Genomic DNA, 19,506 nt, shown 5'->3' with positions numbered 1-19,506 from the left:
GCTGTAATATCATCAGTGCAGTGTCTGTTGTGAATTAGACCTTGAGGCAGGGCAGACAGTGGTGGCAAGAGATGCGCTATCCATGGTGCGATCAGCGGCCGCAGTCCATTCTTTGTGAATTCACCCCTCTGTGTTTGATTTAACCTGCAGGGTGAAGCAGGTGGGTGGAGGTTCACTGTGTTAGGAACGTTTCAGATCTACAAGAAAGAAAACGTTTTCTAATATATTTGGCTGATCACACATGGAGTTGTTTTCTGAGGACAATCTCATGCCGGAACAAATTACTGTGAGGAAAAATACTACTAATAAAACACTTTTTCAGCAACAACAAACTTCTTATTTCAGTTTAACCTGCAGTCGCTGTGTTGAACAGACACTGCTGGAATATTTAACAAGAATAAAGCTGCAAAGTAAGTGAAGCCACAGGTCCTGGAAATATCTTATAATATCAATCAACACTGACACGTCATACTTTTAACCTCCTGAAACCCCAACTTTTGTTCAGTAGGCATTTTATTAGTGGTTTAATGCAAGATAAAACTATGAACTTTATTTCGTATAAATAAACTACTTTCAACGATAAAATCTGATCAGGTTTCGTCCACGCTTGTGTCAGGATCGGCTGCAGACGGACTTGGCAGAGATGGCTGCCATCTTGTCTTTATATAGAGTAGTGTATTGTGGTCTTACCAGCACTAGATGGTGCTTAAAAGTGTCCACAAATGGGACAGCAGGTCCAGCTTCAGCAGAATTAAGTATAAAGTGCAGCAAACCCAAAATGTGATGTCTTCACATGAGGACGCAGGGTCGCAGGAGGTTAAAGGAATATTTAACCATTTTTGGAAACGCACTAAATTCTCCTTTTGCTGAAGGTTAAATGTTCAGATGAATATTCCTCCAAAGTCTGTCGAGCTGAAGTCATGGCATGGTTAGCTTAGCTTAGCGTAGCTAGCTGGAAACCAGAGAGTTTGTTAGTTAAACTGATGCTCATCATAAAATAGTCCCACCACATGACTCCCTGGGAAACCACAAAGTATTGTTTTAAACATTCCTATTTAAACAACTAAGACACGACATGTTAATATCTGAGTTTCGAGGTGCTGATATGTGTCAGTTTGTAAATTTGAGCCAAATCAGAATCAGTCAGGAACAAAACTGCTGAAATGATTTAAACTACTTAAAGTTTGTTAAACAAGTTCGACAAACTTGTCACATGAAACCATCTCACCACATCGACTGGTGCTTGTATGAGAAGTTCTGCAGCTTCAAAAATCAGTCCACTCTGCCAGAAATCCTGACGGGCTCAGAGGGGATTTTATGAGCGCCTTGTTGTCACTGTACATGCGTCAGTGGCAGTTTTAAAGTCCATGTGTGAACTCAGCCTTGCCAAATTTTCTGACAACAGGGAGAAACTCCACCCAGCTGGCATCACAGGCAGGAAAAATATCAACTCCTGTCAGGTCTGCGTCTATGTGAAGGTTTTCTTCACACGTATTTCACTCTTATGTTAAAACAGGGACTTTCTGAGCAATAATTCCAGAAATTGGTAGAAACTCAACTTTGAGCTGTGTTGAGTTTGACAGTGAGCAGGGAGAAACACTTTGGGATCAGGAAGAGAATCTTTAACGTCACATTCAAAAGTACATGGATATATTTAACAGCTTTAAAATCAATAAGGAAAAAAAACATGTCTGATCTCTGAAAATGCCATATCAATACAAACAGTTTGTATTGATCAGTTATTGCTCTGTGATTGCTGTCGGAGGAAAAAGATTTAAATGTTTTCATCAGGAAAAGAAGAAATGTGGCAGGAAGGAAGCTGGGACTAAGAAATGTAAAGAAAAACTGTGAAGTACTGTACGGCTTTATAAGGTTTTGACTTTATAAAGTTTTTCAAATTCAATCATGTTTGGACCTCAAATAACGCCAAGACTTTTAGCAAACCTGAAGCAGGAAGAGATGAGCTGTGCAGCACAAATCAACTCTTTCTGAGTGAAATGTAAATGTTTTAAATGTGTGTTTTTGCAATGTATGCTCATAGAACGGTTCGTATAATAGTCTACGCAGTAGCGCCCCATGAATGACCCTACGTCCGTAACCTAAAGTCACGCAATTATTGTAAAGTTACTGAGGTTGGGTTTAGGAAAAGAACCATGGTGAGGACCTACATTAAAGTGACCCAAAGTTCACACGGTTGGGAACATGCATCTCCTGGGGAAAGTCCAAGGTTTTGTAACCCGTCCACCACCAAAATCTGCCTCCTTACAAATGCTCGGGACTGCTTCCTTGTTTACTGCCATCAGCGCATTGGTCACGTGATTGCAGTCTTTCAAAATACGTAGGTTATACACGAATACTGGCTCGCGACTACTTGGGAAATGTACGAGTCTGGGTGCATTACTTTTCATACGAAAACATACGAACAGTTTATATGAACAGCCTGGTTTTTGTGAACTGAACCTTTGTGACCAGAGACGTCTGATCTTTAGTTCTTCATGTTCCAGATCGTCTGAATGAATTAGCCTCAATAAACATAATAATGATAAGGATGCCATGTTTATATCATATAGGAAGTACCACTTTAAGACTGAAGTAAATTTTGTTCACACCAACATCGGAGTTGAAATCACGATTGTCCTGGAAGCTCCGATATTTATGTCTTGGCGCTAAATTATACCGAAGTGCCTGAATGCCTCACACCAACCAAAGTCTGCTGTAAAGTTAATTAAACCAAGAATTATTGGATGTAGTGACAATTTTCTGTTGATGTGAACGATCGCAAGTCGGAAACACAGGAATCTTTTCCACGGCTGTCGTCCATCTTATCGGACGTGCGCGTGGCATCAGATCTGTAACGTGAAGGGTTAATGTCCGGTCACACCAGACAGTGTATCATGGGTCTGTGTTCACCAAAGTTAAACTCAATGAGTAAAAAAAAATTGTGGATTTACTTCTCTTAAGATAATCTGCTAACTGTAGCTATGCCACTGAAAAGAATTGTAAAACCTACCCTTTAAATGCTGGTGTGACCGCGCCTTTAAAGGTCAGACGTCTCTTATTGTGTGAATCAGAAGTTTCTGAATCGTCCGATGTGTTTTTATTCACTCAAAGTGCCAAAATTGTAGAAATCTGACGATTCAGGGAGTGGAATACAAAAATGTTTCTATATTACTGATATAATTAATACAGCTCTGCATGACTTATTACTTTGCATTTAAAGCTGCATTTATTCATATTTTTTAAATGCACAATGGATCAAATTACGCTGTAAATGAACTCTGCAGCTCCTAGTTTTGTTTTTATGGCTGAAAATATGAGCCAAACATTTCCCTCTGAAGTTGGTGGAGACCAAAGCAGAGCTATAAAGAGAGTAAATAGTGGATTTGGACACAAACACGGCGATGGGATGCTCTTGTTGCTGGGTGTTCAAAAACATGCTCGTTCTCCTGCCCCCTGGTGGCCAAAAACATTTTGATGCAGCTTGAAATGATCAAAGTTAAATGTGGATCAAGTTTGTCTTTTTTTCATTTATATGATAGACTTTTATGAGGTGTTGTAAAATATTGAATTTCCTGCAACAGACGTAAAGTTTCTGTGACGAAAACTCATTTAATATGAATTTTCTTGGATGAGTCAAACCTTTAGATGAGCTCCAGTTTGTGATGTAATGCAGCTACTATTGCTGGTGTTGTACATACTGTGCACTGTAGATATATTCCATTGACTGCACATGTTTCCAAAGGTGGAAATGTGATACTCTGCTTGTGACGCACTTACTATACCTGTTAATTTTTATTATTCCACTGTACTGTATTAATGTTGTTAAAGTCTGAAAACTGTAAAATTAAACCTCGAATGACGCACAAGCTAGATTTTAATTTGAAACAGACAAGAAGAATGTCGTTGGCCAAAATGAAAAAATGATGTATAAATCAATGTGACCAGTTTGCTTCCAAAATGCTTCCCACACAGTGTTGATCACTGTGATTTAATCCCTGAATCGTCTCAATTCACAAACAGCAGTTCAGTGATTTGGATGATGAGTAGTTGCCCTTTTCGTCCTGTCGATGGCGCTGCGTTTGGAGGTTTCATTTTTACAGTATTTTGCATTTGTCATTTATTTTCCAGTTTCAGTGAAAGCGTTTTATGTAAAGTTAAAATGTTTATCATCCATTAAACCCTGTTTGAAAGACAAAAGGTGTATTTCTGTTCAGTGGAGCTGTGACCTGCAAGTTTCTGTGTTTCAGTGTGATGCGTTTTTCTCCAGAACAAATAAAAATCACTTTACAGGTGCAGCTGACTGATAAAGAAATTCATCCTGTTTCAGCTGGTTCAAGTGAAGTAAAAAACAGGATGTTTCTCATGGTTGTTTTGTTATTAACACTGAAGCTCAGAGCTCTCAAACTCAAATGTTTTTCATCAAATAAATGTTAACCAGTTACACCCCTGATGCTTGAGACTGTAGTTAGGTAGGTAGTTACCACGGGCCCCAGTGCACGCTATTGTGACGGACCCTAGTGCAAGCCAGCTACTAGTTATAAGGTGCACACACACACACACACACACACAGGCACGACTGCTCACTGGACTTGTCAATGTGCTCAGCTTGTCAGTCTTGAATTAGCTCCTGTGTCGTATCGTCTCGTCACATGATCAAATAGAGACTTGACATTAGGCAACATCAACATACATTTTACCCAGCAATCCTCATTTTATACCAGTATATGACAAAAATGTAAAAGAAAATAAGAAGTTATTAATTGTAATGAAAAGTGAATTCTGGCTCAGTCCGAAAGAGGACAAAGACAGGAAAACGTCATTTAAACTAAAATAATTAATCTCGCAAACTACAATATGAGATCTCCACAGTGTAATGGCAGTAAAACAAACTCTTTCGGAAACTAACACAACACCCAGAAGTGTGTAAACCTCCATCCAAGACTCTACATTTGTTATTTAATAAATTTTACATCCACATATACGCTTGGTGACAGTCTACATGTGCAATAGTTTGGAGGAAAATGGTGGATGAGAATGTTCAGTGCTCACAGTGAGACCTCTTTAAGAATAATTTCACTGCTGGAAAGTCGGTCTTTTCATAAAACTAGGATGTCTATGCAGCATAAAGACTCAAATACTTTTGAAATTGGAGCTGTATGAAAAGAGAAAACGGGAAAGGGCTGTGGCATTTGCGTTGACTCAAGAGGTGGAACAACTACAACTACCAGAATGCATTGTGCCGCATCGGCCCAGTAAGCACTTCCTGTTCCAACAAGAAACAATATGGCGGGTAAGCTAAAACTATTTCTTCAAACTTTGAGTCGATAAATAGAAAATGAAGTAACAGAATCCTGGTTCATATTTTATCAGCGCTGCTCAGTTTTATTGTGTAATATTAGTTTTTATGCCTCCATTTTTATAATACAGGAAGCAGTATGTCACCTGCATCTCTTTCACATCTCTCTCCTGTATTACAGCTTGTAGGCTGTCTGTATTTAATAGTGATATTTAATAAGATTCAGAAGGGCTGACGTTAGCCAGCTCCATAATGTTTCCAATATAAACAGGAGGTGGTGCATATCGCCAAATTATCATAAATCTGGACCTTCATCACTTACTGGTACTTGTTCGTTTGTTTGTCAGTGAACGTAGTTAACAATTGCACAGTGTTTTGGTAACGCTAGCCAGCAGACACCCTACAATGATTTAGAGATAAGAACTGTAAATGGTAATAAGAATTAATCCTTGTGAAGGTAAAAGAAACAAGAAGCTGCGGTTTTAGTGAATGACATCAAATGCTAGAGCTTAATCGTTGTTCTGACTTACTAGTCCATACCCATTGAGTGCAGTTATCCACGTACAGTTTCACATGGTGTGTGTTTGGGATACAGGTCATAGGAAACTGCAGATTAAATAGTCAACTGAACCCATTAAGAAGAGCAATGTATTCAGACAGAGTGTTTGTGAATTTCATAGTACGATTGCTTTATTGAAAGTACAGTAGTACCATTGCCAATAGTGGGATAGTTAGTGGGCTAAAACTGTACATTAGTAGTTGAGGCAGCACGTTGAAAGGCAGATAGGTAAAGTGTTTATATGTTGTATTGACTTCAAACTGGGGCGCACTGGTAGTTCACATGGGAAAGGTGCAGCTAGCACTTGTTGCAGCAGCATACCATACCATGACTTAGTCATACCAAAAATTAGAAGAAAACAACACCAACATTGGTCCACAGGGGGAGCCACAGCGATCGGTCGCATTTTAGCCATTTTGAAGCATTTTTCTGTTGTTATAGCGCCACCCAGTTGCCAATTAGAGTTAAATTTCTCCAGTCACCTTGAGGCGTCCTGTTCTACATATCTACCAAGTTTAGTAAAAATCCATATGGCGGTTAGGCCTAGATAAGAAATGAGCTCTCTAGCGCCCCCATTTTGTTTGATGGGCTCAATAATGGAGGGGTCCCCTCAGATTATGTGTGGTCATATGCCTACAAAGTTTCGTGGTGATGGGTGAAACCCTTGAGATGTTCTACACCTTTATGTGATGAGCCACGCCCTCCGCAATATTCATTGCCTTATAGAAGCTCAGTTTTAGGAAGTTTTCCAACTTTTGCCAAGAGGGAACTTTAGATATTGCTCCCTAGATTATGTTCACCCAGTTTCATGCAGATCGCTCAAACTTCCTAGGAAGAGATCCATTTGAAGTGTTTTTCAAAAAATTCAAAATGGTGGAAAATCTATATAAGCGGAAGTTATGGGTTCTTGAGGCAAATGTGTTCCTCATGAGGAGAGGCATCTCTGTGCAAAGTTTCATGTCTCTACGACATACGGGGCATGAGATATGCCCATTCAAAGTTTGACATTTCAGTCGGTTGCTATAGCGCCCCCCTTTGGCCAATTGATGTAATATTGCTTCATTGGCATCCTCCCATGACCCTCTACCACTGTGCCAAATTTCACATGGATTGACCAAGTCAGTGAGGAGAAAAACATGGAACACACAGAGTTTTCGTCATTACATGTTAAGATGTGTGTGCTAGCTTATTACACAGGCTAACATAAGAAGACTGGCATTAGTTGGAATCTAAATCACTGAGGGAAATTGCAAGGCATTGTAGCACAAGGTCAAGTCCTACTTTGGCAGATATTTACTTCATGTTAACTCCTGAGTCCAGTCGTAATAAGATGACATGATATGACACTGTGGCTTCTCCTCTTTTTAACCCCCTCAACAGAAATGCAGAGGTACAATCTGTAGTTTGAGTAGCAGCCCCAGAGCCAGTGGAAAATCTGCCCGTTTGCTACTGACATCGTTGATACAAAGCTGGTTGAAAATCAGCAAAGTATCCCTTTAAACATCTTGGATTTCAGCCTTAAACTAGAGATTTTTTTTTTTAAACAAATGTGAAAAGGTCATAATTATGACGATGAACAAAGCAACTTTTCTGCTCACAGTTGCTTTCAGATAATTATTGCTCATGAATTTTCCGAGACCCACCAAACTGCTTTTATTACAAAATGACATGATAATCATAAAAAAAAAAAAAACATCCATGACAGTATCACAAAATGTAAACATGACAATTCTGCTTCCTCTTAATTCACCTCACAACATTTCAACAACTGATGGAGAGAAACGACTGGACAAACAGCTGCTCATTGCAGAATTAACTGTTCAGACAAACATGCTGATCTGTCTTCACAAACAGGGGAATCATCCAAAATAATGCTTAAAGAAGACAAAAACAGATTGTGAATTTAGGCTGCTTCTGCTTTTTAATTTTTGAACTGTTTGGTACTATAGTACCACTGCCTGGTGAACTGATGTGTTGAAGCTTGCTTTCACCACATCTACAGACTCTACCCACTGATGCAGAAGACAGGAAGTAATCAGTGAAAACACCTGCTGAGCTAAGCAGTTCAAAGGAAACCCTGCAAACACTCCTGATGAGGTGAGTAAATATTCTCAGCACATAAACCTTCTGAAAACCTTTAAAATGTAGAATAAGATCAACTTGTTTTCAGCGAGATAGCCTCATCCTAAACAGTAAAGTCTGTGGGTCCAAAAGAACCGCAAGAGGAACCTGAAATCACTTAATCTGAATCTGACAGTTTATAAGTGAGTTTCTGAGGCAACTTGCAGGGTTACTCAAGTACAGAATGATGTAATGTGGCAGAGAAAAGGTTTATAATCATGACTACACATGGCATGAGCAAAGAGGAGGTGACAGAGAGACACTGTACAGGATATTTCCTCGACAACACGACACATGACGTCCTCCAAAATGTCCGCTGAGCTGAATCAACACCTCAGCAATAGCTAAATACTGCTGGTGTGTTTTCCCTAAAACAGATTTAGAAAAAGGCAGCACTTGTTATCGTGGCCCGACAGTATTAACCCCCATGAACACTTTGTGTGCACTGTATTAAAGCTAAAACAGTTTCTCCATTTAAAATTTTAAAAAATTAAAAAAATTAAGAGGCGACCAACTTGATAATGAAGTTGTTAAATCAGGAAACAAAAGGGGCAGATATTGGCTGCTTCTGCTTTCTTACTTGAGGATTTTCTAATGCTCTTTGTCATAATAACTTTAAAGCTGGAGCACAGGACTTTTACAAAGAAATGAACATCCGTTACATTCGAGCCAAATGAGTTGACACAATGCTGATGAAGCCCATCACTGCAGGGAAGGCTCTCTGTACTCGCAGCACAGCTACTAGTTATAAGGTACTTTTCCACACTGGCACACCTGAAGTGATGTGTTTCACGTCAACCAGCTGGATCTAAAGGGGAAGGAAGGAGGGAGAGACCATCTCAACGGAGCAGCAGCAATGCGCATGAAGGAAGCTACGGCAGAAAATCCTAAAAAGCATCCAAGAAAAGTTTAAGTGGAGGCTTCAAGAATTACCACGTGTGGTTGCATGCATCCGCAAACCAGTGAAGCTGCAGTTTACATCCACGTCTGTCCAGACTCGTGTAGCCATGACAGCTGACAGTACTTCAAACATGGATGTTGCAGCAAAGAAGCTACGTATAAATGTGGATGCTTCACACACGCCCCCCCCCCCGGCAGCACAGAGAACCTATACAATCAGCACAGTTTCAAGATGGACACCCAAGATTAGTGTCACAAATTCAGTATCTGACCAAATGTCTCCACTTCTGTTTTGTTTTTGCAAAACTTAATGATGTCACAGTGAAGATGACCTTTGACCTTTTGGATATAAAATGTCATTCAACAATCATTTTATCCTGTGAGACATTTGTGTGAAATTTTGTCATGATTAGTGTATGAATTCTGAGTTATGGCCACAAACATTCTTTGTGAGGTCAGTGACCTTGACCTTTGACCACTAAATTCTAATCAACTCATATTTGAGTTCAAGTGGACGTTTGTGCCAAATATGGAAATTCCCTCAAGGTGTTCTTGAGAACAGTGGCCCACCAGAGGAAGGCCTTGAAGTACCAGTCCTTAGTCCAGGATTGTAAGGACAAAGGTTGGCAGGCGTGGTTCTTCCCGGTGGAGATCGGATGCAGAGGTTTCCCAGCCAAGTCAGCATGGCGATTATTATCAGCTCTGGGCCTTTACGAAAGGAGCATAAAAACAAGCTGCTTGCAAGTTGGGGGAGGAGGCTGAACGAGCCTCCTGCTGGATTTGGAGTAAGAAAGGAAGAACGCTGGAGGCTAGGAGCAGATAGGCAGTGATTTGGCCAAACGCTGTCGGCCCTCCAGCTAGAGTGTGTTGTGGTTGAGGGCCAAAACACACAGTGACATTTGTGTACCATCTGATGATATCTGCTCCTGGCCAAAAGCTACAGTTACCTTAGGTAGGTAACAAAACAACGCACCTACAAATGTATGTCACAAGAAAATCCCTTAAGGCATTTCTGAGTTAATGCGTTCCCGACAATGGGACACACAGATGGATATACAATGTGAAAACATAATGCCTCCAGTCACAGCTATCGCCGATGCAGAGGCATGAAAGACACTTGCTGTTCAGAGGAAGGATTAAAGACAAAGATCTGAAGAGAGGTCTCCTTGGGCGGGGAGATGTGTTTGGTTACATACAGGTGTGCATCACAACCACACGTTAACAGTGTTTGTATGAAATTACTCTCACTGCCAAAACTCCCGTACTCCAGCTTTAATATCTCATGATTTAGACTGTGGGTTGGACAAAATAAAATGACCTGAAGACATCACCTTGGTCTCTTATGACTTGTGTTGGACATTTTCACTTATTGGATATTTTGTCAAAAAATAAGCAACAGATCAGAGAATCAGTCTGAAAATAATAATTTGTTGCAGCCTTATATTGGAAATGAACCCTGTCACCCGCAGGTTCCCATTAAGTCCAGAGCACACAGCTTTTGCTCCGACCCCAAACAATAGTCATCTGCAGGAGTACCACTTGGACCAGGGTGTCCGTTTGTGGTCACTGGATTAAACACCACCTCATTTAGTAGTGCTTTAATCGTCTCTTAAAAGTAGACTTTGACACAGGCTTCCTCTACAGTGCTTTAGTTGATATCGGACTTTAGTGATCTGAAGATTTACATAAAACTTTGCAAATCACCAAAACCAACTGACAAGCAGTGACTTTTGGGGCCCCCTGTGGCCCTGGGGCAGCTGCCTGCTTCGAATGGTTGTTAATACAATTTTGTGTTCATCTTTTTTTAGGCCTCACGCTGAAAGATAACTAAAATCACCACAATGACCAAAACATGAGGTGACTTTTTGTGTGGAAACAAACACAGTGTGGTCAAGTTTTCAGAGAAGGAGCTGAGCTTGAACAGCTGTTCTCATCTGGGCCGTGGTGTCGTGTTTCCATGTGTTCCAGGCTCCTGTGAGATATGACCTCATAATCCCCCCTCAGTCACTGAAACGTTGGAGCAAATCGTTTCTCCCCAGCGTGCACGGTCACGTGGCGGCGCAAGTGGCTGCCGGAGATGAAAGTTTTGCCGCAGTAAGAACACCTGAACTGTTTGCAGTCTGTGTGGACGGTCATGTGGACCTTCAGGGATCCTGACTGGGCGAAGCGTTTCCCACAGTGGACACAGCCGTAGCGCTTCTCTCCGGTGTGGACGCTCTGGTGGCGCTTCAAGTTGCTGGAGTCGGAGAAGCGTTTGCCGCAGAGCGCGCAGACAAACGGCTTCTCTCCTGTGTGGACCCTCATGTGGGTCTTGAGGTTCTTCAGGCAGGCCAGAGTTTTACCGCAGCAGTTACAGACAAATGACTTCCCCCCGCCGTCCTCTCTGCTTTGGCTGGATGCCCTGCTGACACCATCCTGAGGTCTCCATCTGTCCCTTCTCATGAACGCATTGAGTCTTTCTGTCATCTCTTTCCTCACAGGAAGCTGAGGCTCGTCTGCGGGTAGCGGCGCCCTCTGCTGGTTGTTCTGGAAACCTGCAGGCTGCTGGTGCTCGGCTGCAGGCAGACTCACCTCTGTGATGGTGAAAGGGAAGCTGCTGCTGCTGGCTGAATCAGACGCAGCTGAAACACTCACGCTGGTGTTCAACACGTACGAGCAGCCGGGATCCTCACTCAGAGGATTCTGGGTACTGAGGGAGCCATGTTGGAGCTGTGGCTCGTACATCAGACATTCGTAACTGCTGGTTTCTGACCTCTGGCTGGTGTTCAGGGTTTTTTGCACGGACATGGAGGTGGAGCTGACTTCACCGCTCGCCCACGACCGAGACGAACCTCCACCTTCATCTGCTACTTCCTGTTTGGTCAGTGGAGGCGGGGCTTCTGTCTCTGTCGTCTGACCGTCTGCAACATGGCAAAACTCTTCTGTTGAGAAAGAAGAACAGAAGTCGCACCTTTAACAATATTTCACGTGCACAAATCTGCAGATTTATACCAGTGAGTTGAGCTGCAGTTACATGTCAGAAGAGACGAATACTTTACTTGAACCACTTGAACCCGATCTTTTGAAATGATCAGATAAATGTATGTTAAATGCACTTAACTTTACACCTTTAAAACTTTAGATCCGTGTGTTGCATTGTGGCAACTGGACAGTCTGTTCTGTTACATAACACTGAGCTGACTGGTATGCTTGCTTACCTGCAGATGTGCAGTGTTGAGTACAGTTCGTGAAGTTAGCCAGGCATGTCAAAAATAAAGTGTCAGTTTACTAAAACTGTACTTACTGTCCTGCTCAGACTGGGACCAGGACTCATCATCCTCCACTTTGATCACTGCAGTCGTCACTTTGGTCGGCTCACCTGCAGCAGGCTGCAATCAGAGCACAGAGAGAATAAAGACCCGAGACAGAGAGGGAGAGGGAAGACTATAATCTGCAGCTGTGACGTCCTGCTAACATTCCGGCTCTACTCACCGTCCCCTGTGTGGTATCTTGTCCAGAGTCTGAGGACGGATCGGGGTCTCGGCACTGCAGAGTCTCCTGGTTGGACACTGTGGACCGCCTGGCCTCACCTGGAGGAGGTAAGCCATGATGACACTTTAGTTATGGGTCATAAAAACAAACTGCTCATAATGCTAAAAACGTCTTTTAAAAACACCTCATTTATTGTATGACACTAATTCAACTAGTTTTTTATATTAACAGCCAAGCATGTACACAGCGCAGCGTACACTCATCGTATGTTGTACATACTGTAGTCTGGAATTGGGACAAAGAAAAATCTTAACTAAAGGTCCACTTGTTTCTTCCGAGCTTTCAATCACATCTCACTGTCTTCATCAGTGGATGAACTTTGGAAACTCTGAGTAGTACTGAGGAGGAGCAGTCTCCATGTCTACAGAGTGAACCTCATCCTGTGTGGAATACCATAAGATGCAGCAGAAAGCTTTGGGAGAAAAAAGCAGTACGTGGACCTTAAAAACACATTACTGTAGATATTGCTATAGCTTAACCTGTATCATAATTTATTAACTGATACATACTTTGTATAAATATTTGTAATAGGCCCTTTTTACAGCAGACATGACATGCCATAGTGGGAAGAGAAGAAGATCCTGTAAATCATTATAATGAGAAATGTTCAAATGTATCATCAGTTTGGGATGATAACTAAAATCATCTTTTTGGGATGATAACGTTTCTCATCATTTTGAGATACTAACTTTTTTTTTTAGTTTCTAAATATTTTAGGATGGTAACTTATTTATTTTTGGGAAAGTTTCTTATTATTTTAAGATACTTTTTAAAAAAAGTTTAATTATTTTTGAGAAGCTAACTTAATTATTTATTCATTTATTTATTTATTTATTCATTTATTTATTTTTAGGAACGTTTCTCATTTTGAGACACTAACTCATTATTTTAAGAAAAGTTTTATTTGAGGTACAAAACTTTTTTTACCTTAAAAAAATTTCACATTATTTTAAGATACAAACCTATTTATTTATTCATTTTTGTATTTTGAATTAACAATAATATTGTTATCATTTTATTATTTTTGAGATAAGTTTTAAGTTTCTCATTTTGAGTTTGTCATTATTTTGAGATAGGAGCTTATCATTTCAAGAAAGTCCCTCATTATTTTGAGACACTAACACCTTATTTTAGTACAGTTCCTCATTATTTTGAGACACTAACACCTTATTTTAGTACAGTTCCTCATTATTTTGAGACACTAACACCTTATTTTAGTACAGTTCCTCATTATTTTGAGACACTAACACTTCATTTTTGTACAGTTCCTCATTATTTTGAGACACTAACACCTTATTTTAGTACAGTTCCTCATTATTTTGAGACACTAACACCTCATTTTAGTAAAGTTCCTCATTATTTTGAGACACTAACACCTTATTTTAGTACAGTCCCTCATTATTTTGAGACACTAAGACCTTATTTTAGTACAGTTCCTCATTATTTTGAGACACTAACACCTCATTTTAGTACAGTTCCTCATTATTTTGAGACACTAACACCTCATTTTAGTACAGTTCCTCATTATTTTGAGACACTAACACCTCATTTTAGTACAGTTCCTCATTATTTTGAGACACTAACACCTTATTTTAGTACAGTTCCTCATTATTTTGAGACACTAACACCTCATTTTAGTACAGTTCCTCATTATTTTGAGATATGAGCTCATCATTTTCAGGAAGTTTCTCATCAGACAGACCTACAGGATCTTTTTGTCATCTCACAGGCGGAAATGGGTTTCCGTACTGTCGCTTACCGCCCTGTAACTTACGGTCTGAACGGTTACCTCCAGGTGCTCCACTCCTCCTTGGCCCGTTGCCCAGGTGATGAGCAGGCAGCTGAGCACGCGCGCGGCTGCTCGCGAGCAGCAGCGCGTTGCCGCCTGCGGTGGCCGCGGCTCGCAGGGCGGACGCCCGCGCGGCTCGCAGCTCCATGAGCCGCAGTTTTCTCCGCAGCACCTCGTTCTCTTTGCGGCTCCGCGAGATCTCCAGCTGCAGCACCGAGTAGCCGCTGTCCACGAGCTCGCAGATCTCCGCCACCGCCGTGTTGGCCAGCACCTCCATGATGGAGGCGAGCTGCGCGTGGAAGGCAGCGGCCGGAGACATGATTTTAATAACCCTCCGCGTGCGTGTGTTGAAACAGAACAATCCAGATCACTGGCACGAGGCAGGTGACAAAACACAGAAACGCACGCGCCGTCTGCGTTTATGTGAAAGGTAGAATCCCACCTGATGTAAACAGTGTCGAGAAAACCAGGAAGTAATGCGGGGGTAGAAATGACTAGAGACGACCCACAGTGCGCATGTGCAAAGTATCATTTGACATTATTCTCAAATATATTCAGTATGACAGCAATGCGCATGTGCACATCCATGGACCCAAGAACCCTTTTTATTTTACATCTGTATCTGAAGCTCTTAAATCCAGTGTGACCTCGAACACACCTTTATTTAAAGCATCTCAAGGTCAAAACTCCCAGTTACTCCCAGTGTCGATTATCTTCTGGTCTCTATAAAACCAGTGGTCATGTTACTTTTTCTTGTCAGAGCAGCAGTCCAAAACTGCCCTGTTTTCTGCATTTACAATTATTATTAATTAATAATAATTGTATATTGAATAATAAATAATTTTGGGTTTGTTTTTCAGAATTAGCAAAATAATAATCTCATTAATTCAGAAAAAAATAATTTTGTTTCTCAAATGTATGCGTTATATGCCTCTGTACATTATTGCTTAATTATTATTAATGAAATTTATTGTAAAATTTGTTGAAGATTATTTTTCTGTCAACTCTTCAACTAATTGTTTCAGTGCTGCTAAATTTTCCTCTGGAACCAGGAAATCATATGACATTTGGCATTTTGTGTCTTTGTAGTCGCTTTGTTTATCTTTGTAGTTGTTCTGTTTTTCTTTGTGTTGTTTTACATCTCTTTAAAGTCGTTTTGTGTCTCTTTGTATTTTCTATTTTTGCATCTCTTGGTTGTCACTTTGTTTCTCATTGCAGTTGTTTTGTGTTTGTGTTCCTTTGTGTCTCTTTGTTGTCGTTTTGCATATTTTATATCCTTTTGCATCTCTTCAGTATCCCCTTGTGTCTCTTTTGTAGTTGTTTTGCATCTCTTTGTCTTCATTTGCATCTTTGTTATCCTTTTGTGTCTCCTTGTAGTTTTGTGTGACTTTGTGTTTGCTTTTTGTGTCTCTGTGCTGTAGTTCTGCATCTCTTTAAAGTCGTTTTGTGTCTTTGTATTTTTTGTGCCTCTTTGCAGTCATTGGCGTCTTTGTAATCGTTTTGTCTTTGTTGTCGCTTGTTTCTCTTTGCCTTTGTGTTAGTTTTGTGTCTCTTTGTGGTCATGTGTGTCTTTGTAATCCTTTTGTGTCTCTTTGTTGTCGTTTTGCATATTTTATATCCTTTTGCATCTCTTCAGTATCCTCTTGTGTCTCTTTTGTAGTTGTTTTGCATCTCTTCCAATTCTTTACTCTGTCGTCATTTGCCTCTTTGTAATCGTTTTGTGTCTTTGTAGTCGCTTTGTTTGTCTTTGTTGTTGTTTTGTGTGTCTTTGTAGTGGTTTTGCATCTCTTTGTCTTCATTTGCATCTTTGTTATCCTTTTGTGTCTCCTTGTAGTTTTGTGTCTCTTTGTGTTTGGTTTGTGTCTCTTTGTTGTAGTTTTGCGTCTCTTTAAAGTCGTTTTGTGTCCTTGTATTTTTTTTGTCTCTTTGCAGTCATTGGTGTCTTTGTAGTCGCTTGTTTCTCTCTGCCTTCGTGTTAGTTTGGTGTCTCTTTGTAAACATTTTTTATCCCTTTATAGTTGTTTTGTCTCTTTGTATTTTCTTTTTTGCACCACCTTGTAGTTGTTTGTGTCTTTGTAGTCCTTTGGTGTCTCTTTGTAGTCACTTTGTTTCTCTCTGCAATTGTTTTGTGTGTCTTTGTGTCTTTGTTGTCAACTTGCATGTCTTTAACATCTCTTTTTTTGCATCTCTTTGTGGTAATTTGCTTCTTTGTTGTGGTTTTTTGTGTCTTTGTGGCTGCTTTGTTTCTCTTTGTAGTTGTGTGTCTGTGTGTTTGTTTTGCATCTCTTCAGAGTCTTGTTTTTTTTCATCTCTCATCATCACTTTGTGTCTCTTTGTAGTTGTTTTGTGTGTGTCCTTGTGGCTGTGTTGCGTTTCTATGTGGGAATTTTATTTGTCATTATTGACTTTCCAGCAGTAAATATTAACAGGCAGTTAGAGGCCCCCTAAACCTTTGGCCTCTGTGCCGGAGCCCAGTAAGCCGGGTAATTAATTCATCCATGATCCGACCCCTGGAAACAGGTTAGGTTTGTCCCAGCTGGACACGCAGCCAACTGGTCTTTAAACTGGTTTGCAAATAGACTAAACGTGAATGCACATGTGACACTAGTTTGTCTAAACAATGTGACCATTGTTGTCTTTCATCCTTCCACACGATGACAGTCATGCTGTACGACCAGAGATGGAAAACAAATTGAAAGTTAAGTTTCACATTTAAGTTTCTTTAAAACAACAGTCTTTTATATGTTGTTATACACGGCTCCTGTTTGTTTCAGGGTTAACAGGATAAATATCTTGTTGTATGTTTAAAAAAAAAAACTTTTGATTTCTCTTTTGCAAGAACAAGATAAAGTTACTGCTACAGCTGATCTTGACTTCAGTGTTAATCATTGGGCCTCATTCACTAATATCTGCGCAGAAATGTTCTTACTCTCCGCAAAAAATAAGTACTTGCTCAAAATCACCGTGGGATTCATCACACGTGCGCACCGGCCAATTTTGTTCTCACCACCGTGCGTATGTTAGTGAATCAGAACCATTGTAAATTGACAGGCGCGTGTCCGCCATCTGCAATCAGCATACTACCACGCCCCCATTTCTCCATATAAGGAAACCGCTTGCCTAGAGTTGATTCATGAATGAAGGAAGCGGTTACGCGAGGAGAGAAGTAGTAAATTTCACAGTTTGTTAGAAGCGATGGCGCCGGGTCTTACAGGAATGCCATGGGTCATTGTAAGATTGTGGAGGACACAGCATGCCAGGATGATCTTGCACACCTTCTCAGGGGTATAAAGTAGTTTGCCACCGGCCGTATCTGATCCAAACACATCCAGCGGCCCTGAAGCACGCCAAAAGTGCGCTCTACGGCGCATGTGTGGGCATGTATGTTATTATAGCGCACCTCTTGAGGGGTTTCAGGGTTTGCGTATGGTGTCATCAGCCATGTTTTAAGGCCATATGCCCGGTCACCCAAACAATATAACATTTTAACATTAACGGAATAGAGACTTACTGAAAATACTAACTTAAAACAACTGAAATAAAAGACCAGAACAAAAGATGCTCACCAACAAGCCATCCATGTCTCACAGCCCCAGCCTCCAAACACATTCCCACTGTACTGTTCTGCAAAATAAATGAGTCGTGGTGCCTCCTGGCCAGCGGGCCACAGCCTTAAGGATATGGCAGTCGGCATTACAGATCATCTGCACGCTGATGGAGTGATAGTTTTTCTGTTCATGTTATTGTTAATATTTTAATTGTCACAATGATGAGGGTGAGCGTGTCAGTTTCATGGTAATTCATGTAATTTTTTTTGCAATATATTAGTCATTGGTGTCTTTTAAAAAATGTTTCTCTCTCTTTCATGTTTGTGTCTCTTATGTAAACATTTTTTTATCCCTTTATAGTTGTTTGTCTCTTTCTAAGTCTTTTTGACCTTCCTTGTAGTTGTTTGTGTCTTTGTAGTCCTTGGTTCTCTTTGTTCACTTTGTTTCTCTCTGCAATTGTTTTGTGTGTCTTTGTGTCTTTGTTGTCAACTTGCATGTCTTTAACATCTCTTTTTGCATCTCTTTGTGGTAATTTGCTTCTTTGTTGTGGTTTTTGTGTCTTTGTGGCTGCTGTTTCTCTTTGTAGTTGTGTGTCTGTGTGTTTGTTTTGCATCTCTTCAGAGTCTAAATTCCTTTGTGACAAATCTGTCTTAATTAACTGTCCTTTTAAAATTTGTTTTATTAGAATTGTTATTTGTGCTTTTGACTTTACACAACTATTAACCTGTACCTGTACACTGTTACACCTAGACTTTGGCCTCAGCAGAGCCCAGTAAGCCGGGTAAATTAATTCATTCCAAAATCCAGGCACCTGAAACAGGTTAGGTTTGTCCCAGCTGGACACGCAGCCAACTGGATATCCTTTAAACTGGTTTGCAAATAGACTAAAAATTGAATGCACATGTGACACTAGTTTGTCTAAACAATGTGACCATTGTTGTCATTTTAACGATGACAGCGACACCTACAGATATCAGTGTACTAAAACAAATTGAAAGTTAAGTTTCACATTTAAGTTTCTTTAAAACAACAGTCTTTATATGTTGTTCAAATGCTCCTTATGACTAATTATTAGACTAATTATTGCAGGATAAATATCTTGTTGTATGTTTAAAAAAAAACTTTTGATTTCTCTTTTGCAAAACCAAGATAAAGTTACTGCTGCAGCTGATCTTGACTTCAGTGTTAATCATTGGGCCTCATTCACTAATATCTGCGCAGAAATGTTCTTACTCTTACAGAAAAACATTTTGCTCAAAATCACGTGGGATTCATGACGTTGCGATGGCATTTCTCTCACCACCGTGAGACTGTATGTTGGTGAATCAGAACCATTGTAAGAGCGTGCAGGCGTGGCCGCCATCTGCAATCAGCATACTACCACGCCCCATTTCTCCATATAAGAAACCGCTTGCCTAGAACTTGATTCATGAATGGCTGCAGCTGAAGGCTTCGCGAGGAAAGTAGTAAATTTCACAGTTTGTTAGAGCGATGGCGTATGTCTTACAGAGCAGATGGCGTCACTGTAAGCGCTTGTGGAGGACACAGCTGCCCATGCCAGGATGATCTGCACACCTTCTCAGATTGGTATAAAGTAGTTTGCCACCGGCATCGCTGATCCAAACACATCCAGCGGCTGAAGACGCCTGGCAGTCTGTACGAGGCGCATGTGTGGGCTGATCATCTTATAGCGCCCTCTTGAGGGGCTTCACTGTCCAGATTTTCGTTTTGGTGAAACTGAGTATAACTCATCTGACTTTTT

At 40.6% G+C, this 19,506-nt stretch overlaps 2 protein-coding genes and 1 long non-coding RNA gene across 4 annotated transcripts in view; 2 read left to right on the top strand and 1 right to left on the bottom strand.

The window, feature by feature from the left end:
* Nucleotides 1-5,094: 5,094 nt before the first annotated feature.
* LOC125902325 (uncharacterized) lies at nucleotides 5,095-12,331 on the top strand. Its single transcript, XR_007451082.1, has 3 exons — nucleotides 5,095-5,290; nucleotides 7,858-7,952; nucleotides 12,172-12,331. It is a non-coding gene; the product is annotated as an uncharacterized LOC125902325 (long non-coding RNA).
* LOC125902284 (zinc finger protein 836-like) lies at nucleotides 7,907-14,692 on the bottom strand. Of its 2 annotated transcripts, none has more exons than XM_049598528.1 (4): nucleotides 14,182-14,692; nucleotides 12,348-12,445; nucleotides 12,160-12,244; nucleotides 7,907-11,797 (listed from the first exon to the last, which is right to left on the bottom strand). In XM_049598528.1, the coding sequence occupies exons 1-4, from the start codon at nucleotides 14,513-14,515 to the stop codon at nucleotides 10,881-10,883; spliced, it is 1,434 nt and encodes a 477-aa protein (XP_049454485.1). In that variant the 5' UTR covers nucleotides 14,516-14,692; the 3' UTR covers nucleotides 7,907-10,880. The 2 variants fall into 2 exon arrangements, with proteins under 2 accessions (XP_049454485.1, XP_049454486.1); XM_049598529.1 differs by having other exon boundaries at nucleotides 14,197-14,692.
* The window catches only part of dnaaf11 (dynein axonemal assembly factor 11), an 85,284-nt gene continuing 78,104 nt past the window's right edge, over nucleotides 12,327-19,506 (top strand). The window contains exon 1 of the mRNA XM_049598531.1: nucleotides 12,327-12,454. The gene's annotated coding sequence lies outside the window, so the exon portion shown is untranslated. The remainder of the gene's footprint in view (nucleotides 12,455-19,506) is intronic.

Source organism: Epinephelus fuscoguttatus, linkage group LG15 (genome assembly GCF_011397635.1).
Source record: "Epinephelus fuscoguttatus linkage group LG15, E.fuscoguttatus.final_Chr_v1".
Classification (NCBI taxonomy): domain Eukaryota; kingdom Metazoa; phylum Chordata; class Actinopteri; order Perciformes; family Serranidae; genus Epinephelus; species Epinephelus fuscoguttatus.
Note: the sequence above shows the minus strand (reverse complement) of the source record. Positions and strands in the feature narration are given on the sequence as shown.

What these genes read in the sequence shown, in the direction of transcription:
- LOC125902284 (XM_049598528.1), bottom strand. Translation starts at nt 14,515, where the DNA reads ATGTCTCCGGCCGCTGCCTTCCACGCGCAGCTCGCCTCCATCATGGAG. An exon ending in TGGAGGTAACCGTTCAGACC is followed by an intron (nt 12,446 to 14,181) that starts GTAAGTTACAGG and finishes TACCTCCTCCAG; the next exon opens with GTGAGGCCAGGCGGTCCACA. An exon ending in AAGATACCACACAGGGGACG is followed by an intron (nt 12,245 to 12,347) that starts GTGAGTAGAGCC and finishes CTCTGATTGCAG; the next exon opens with CCTGCTGCAGGTGAGCCGAC.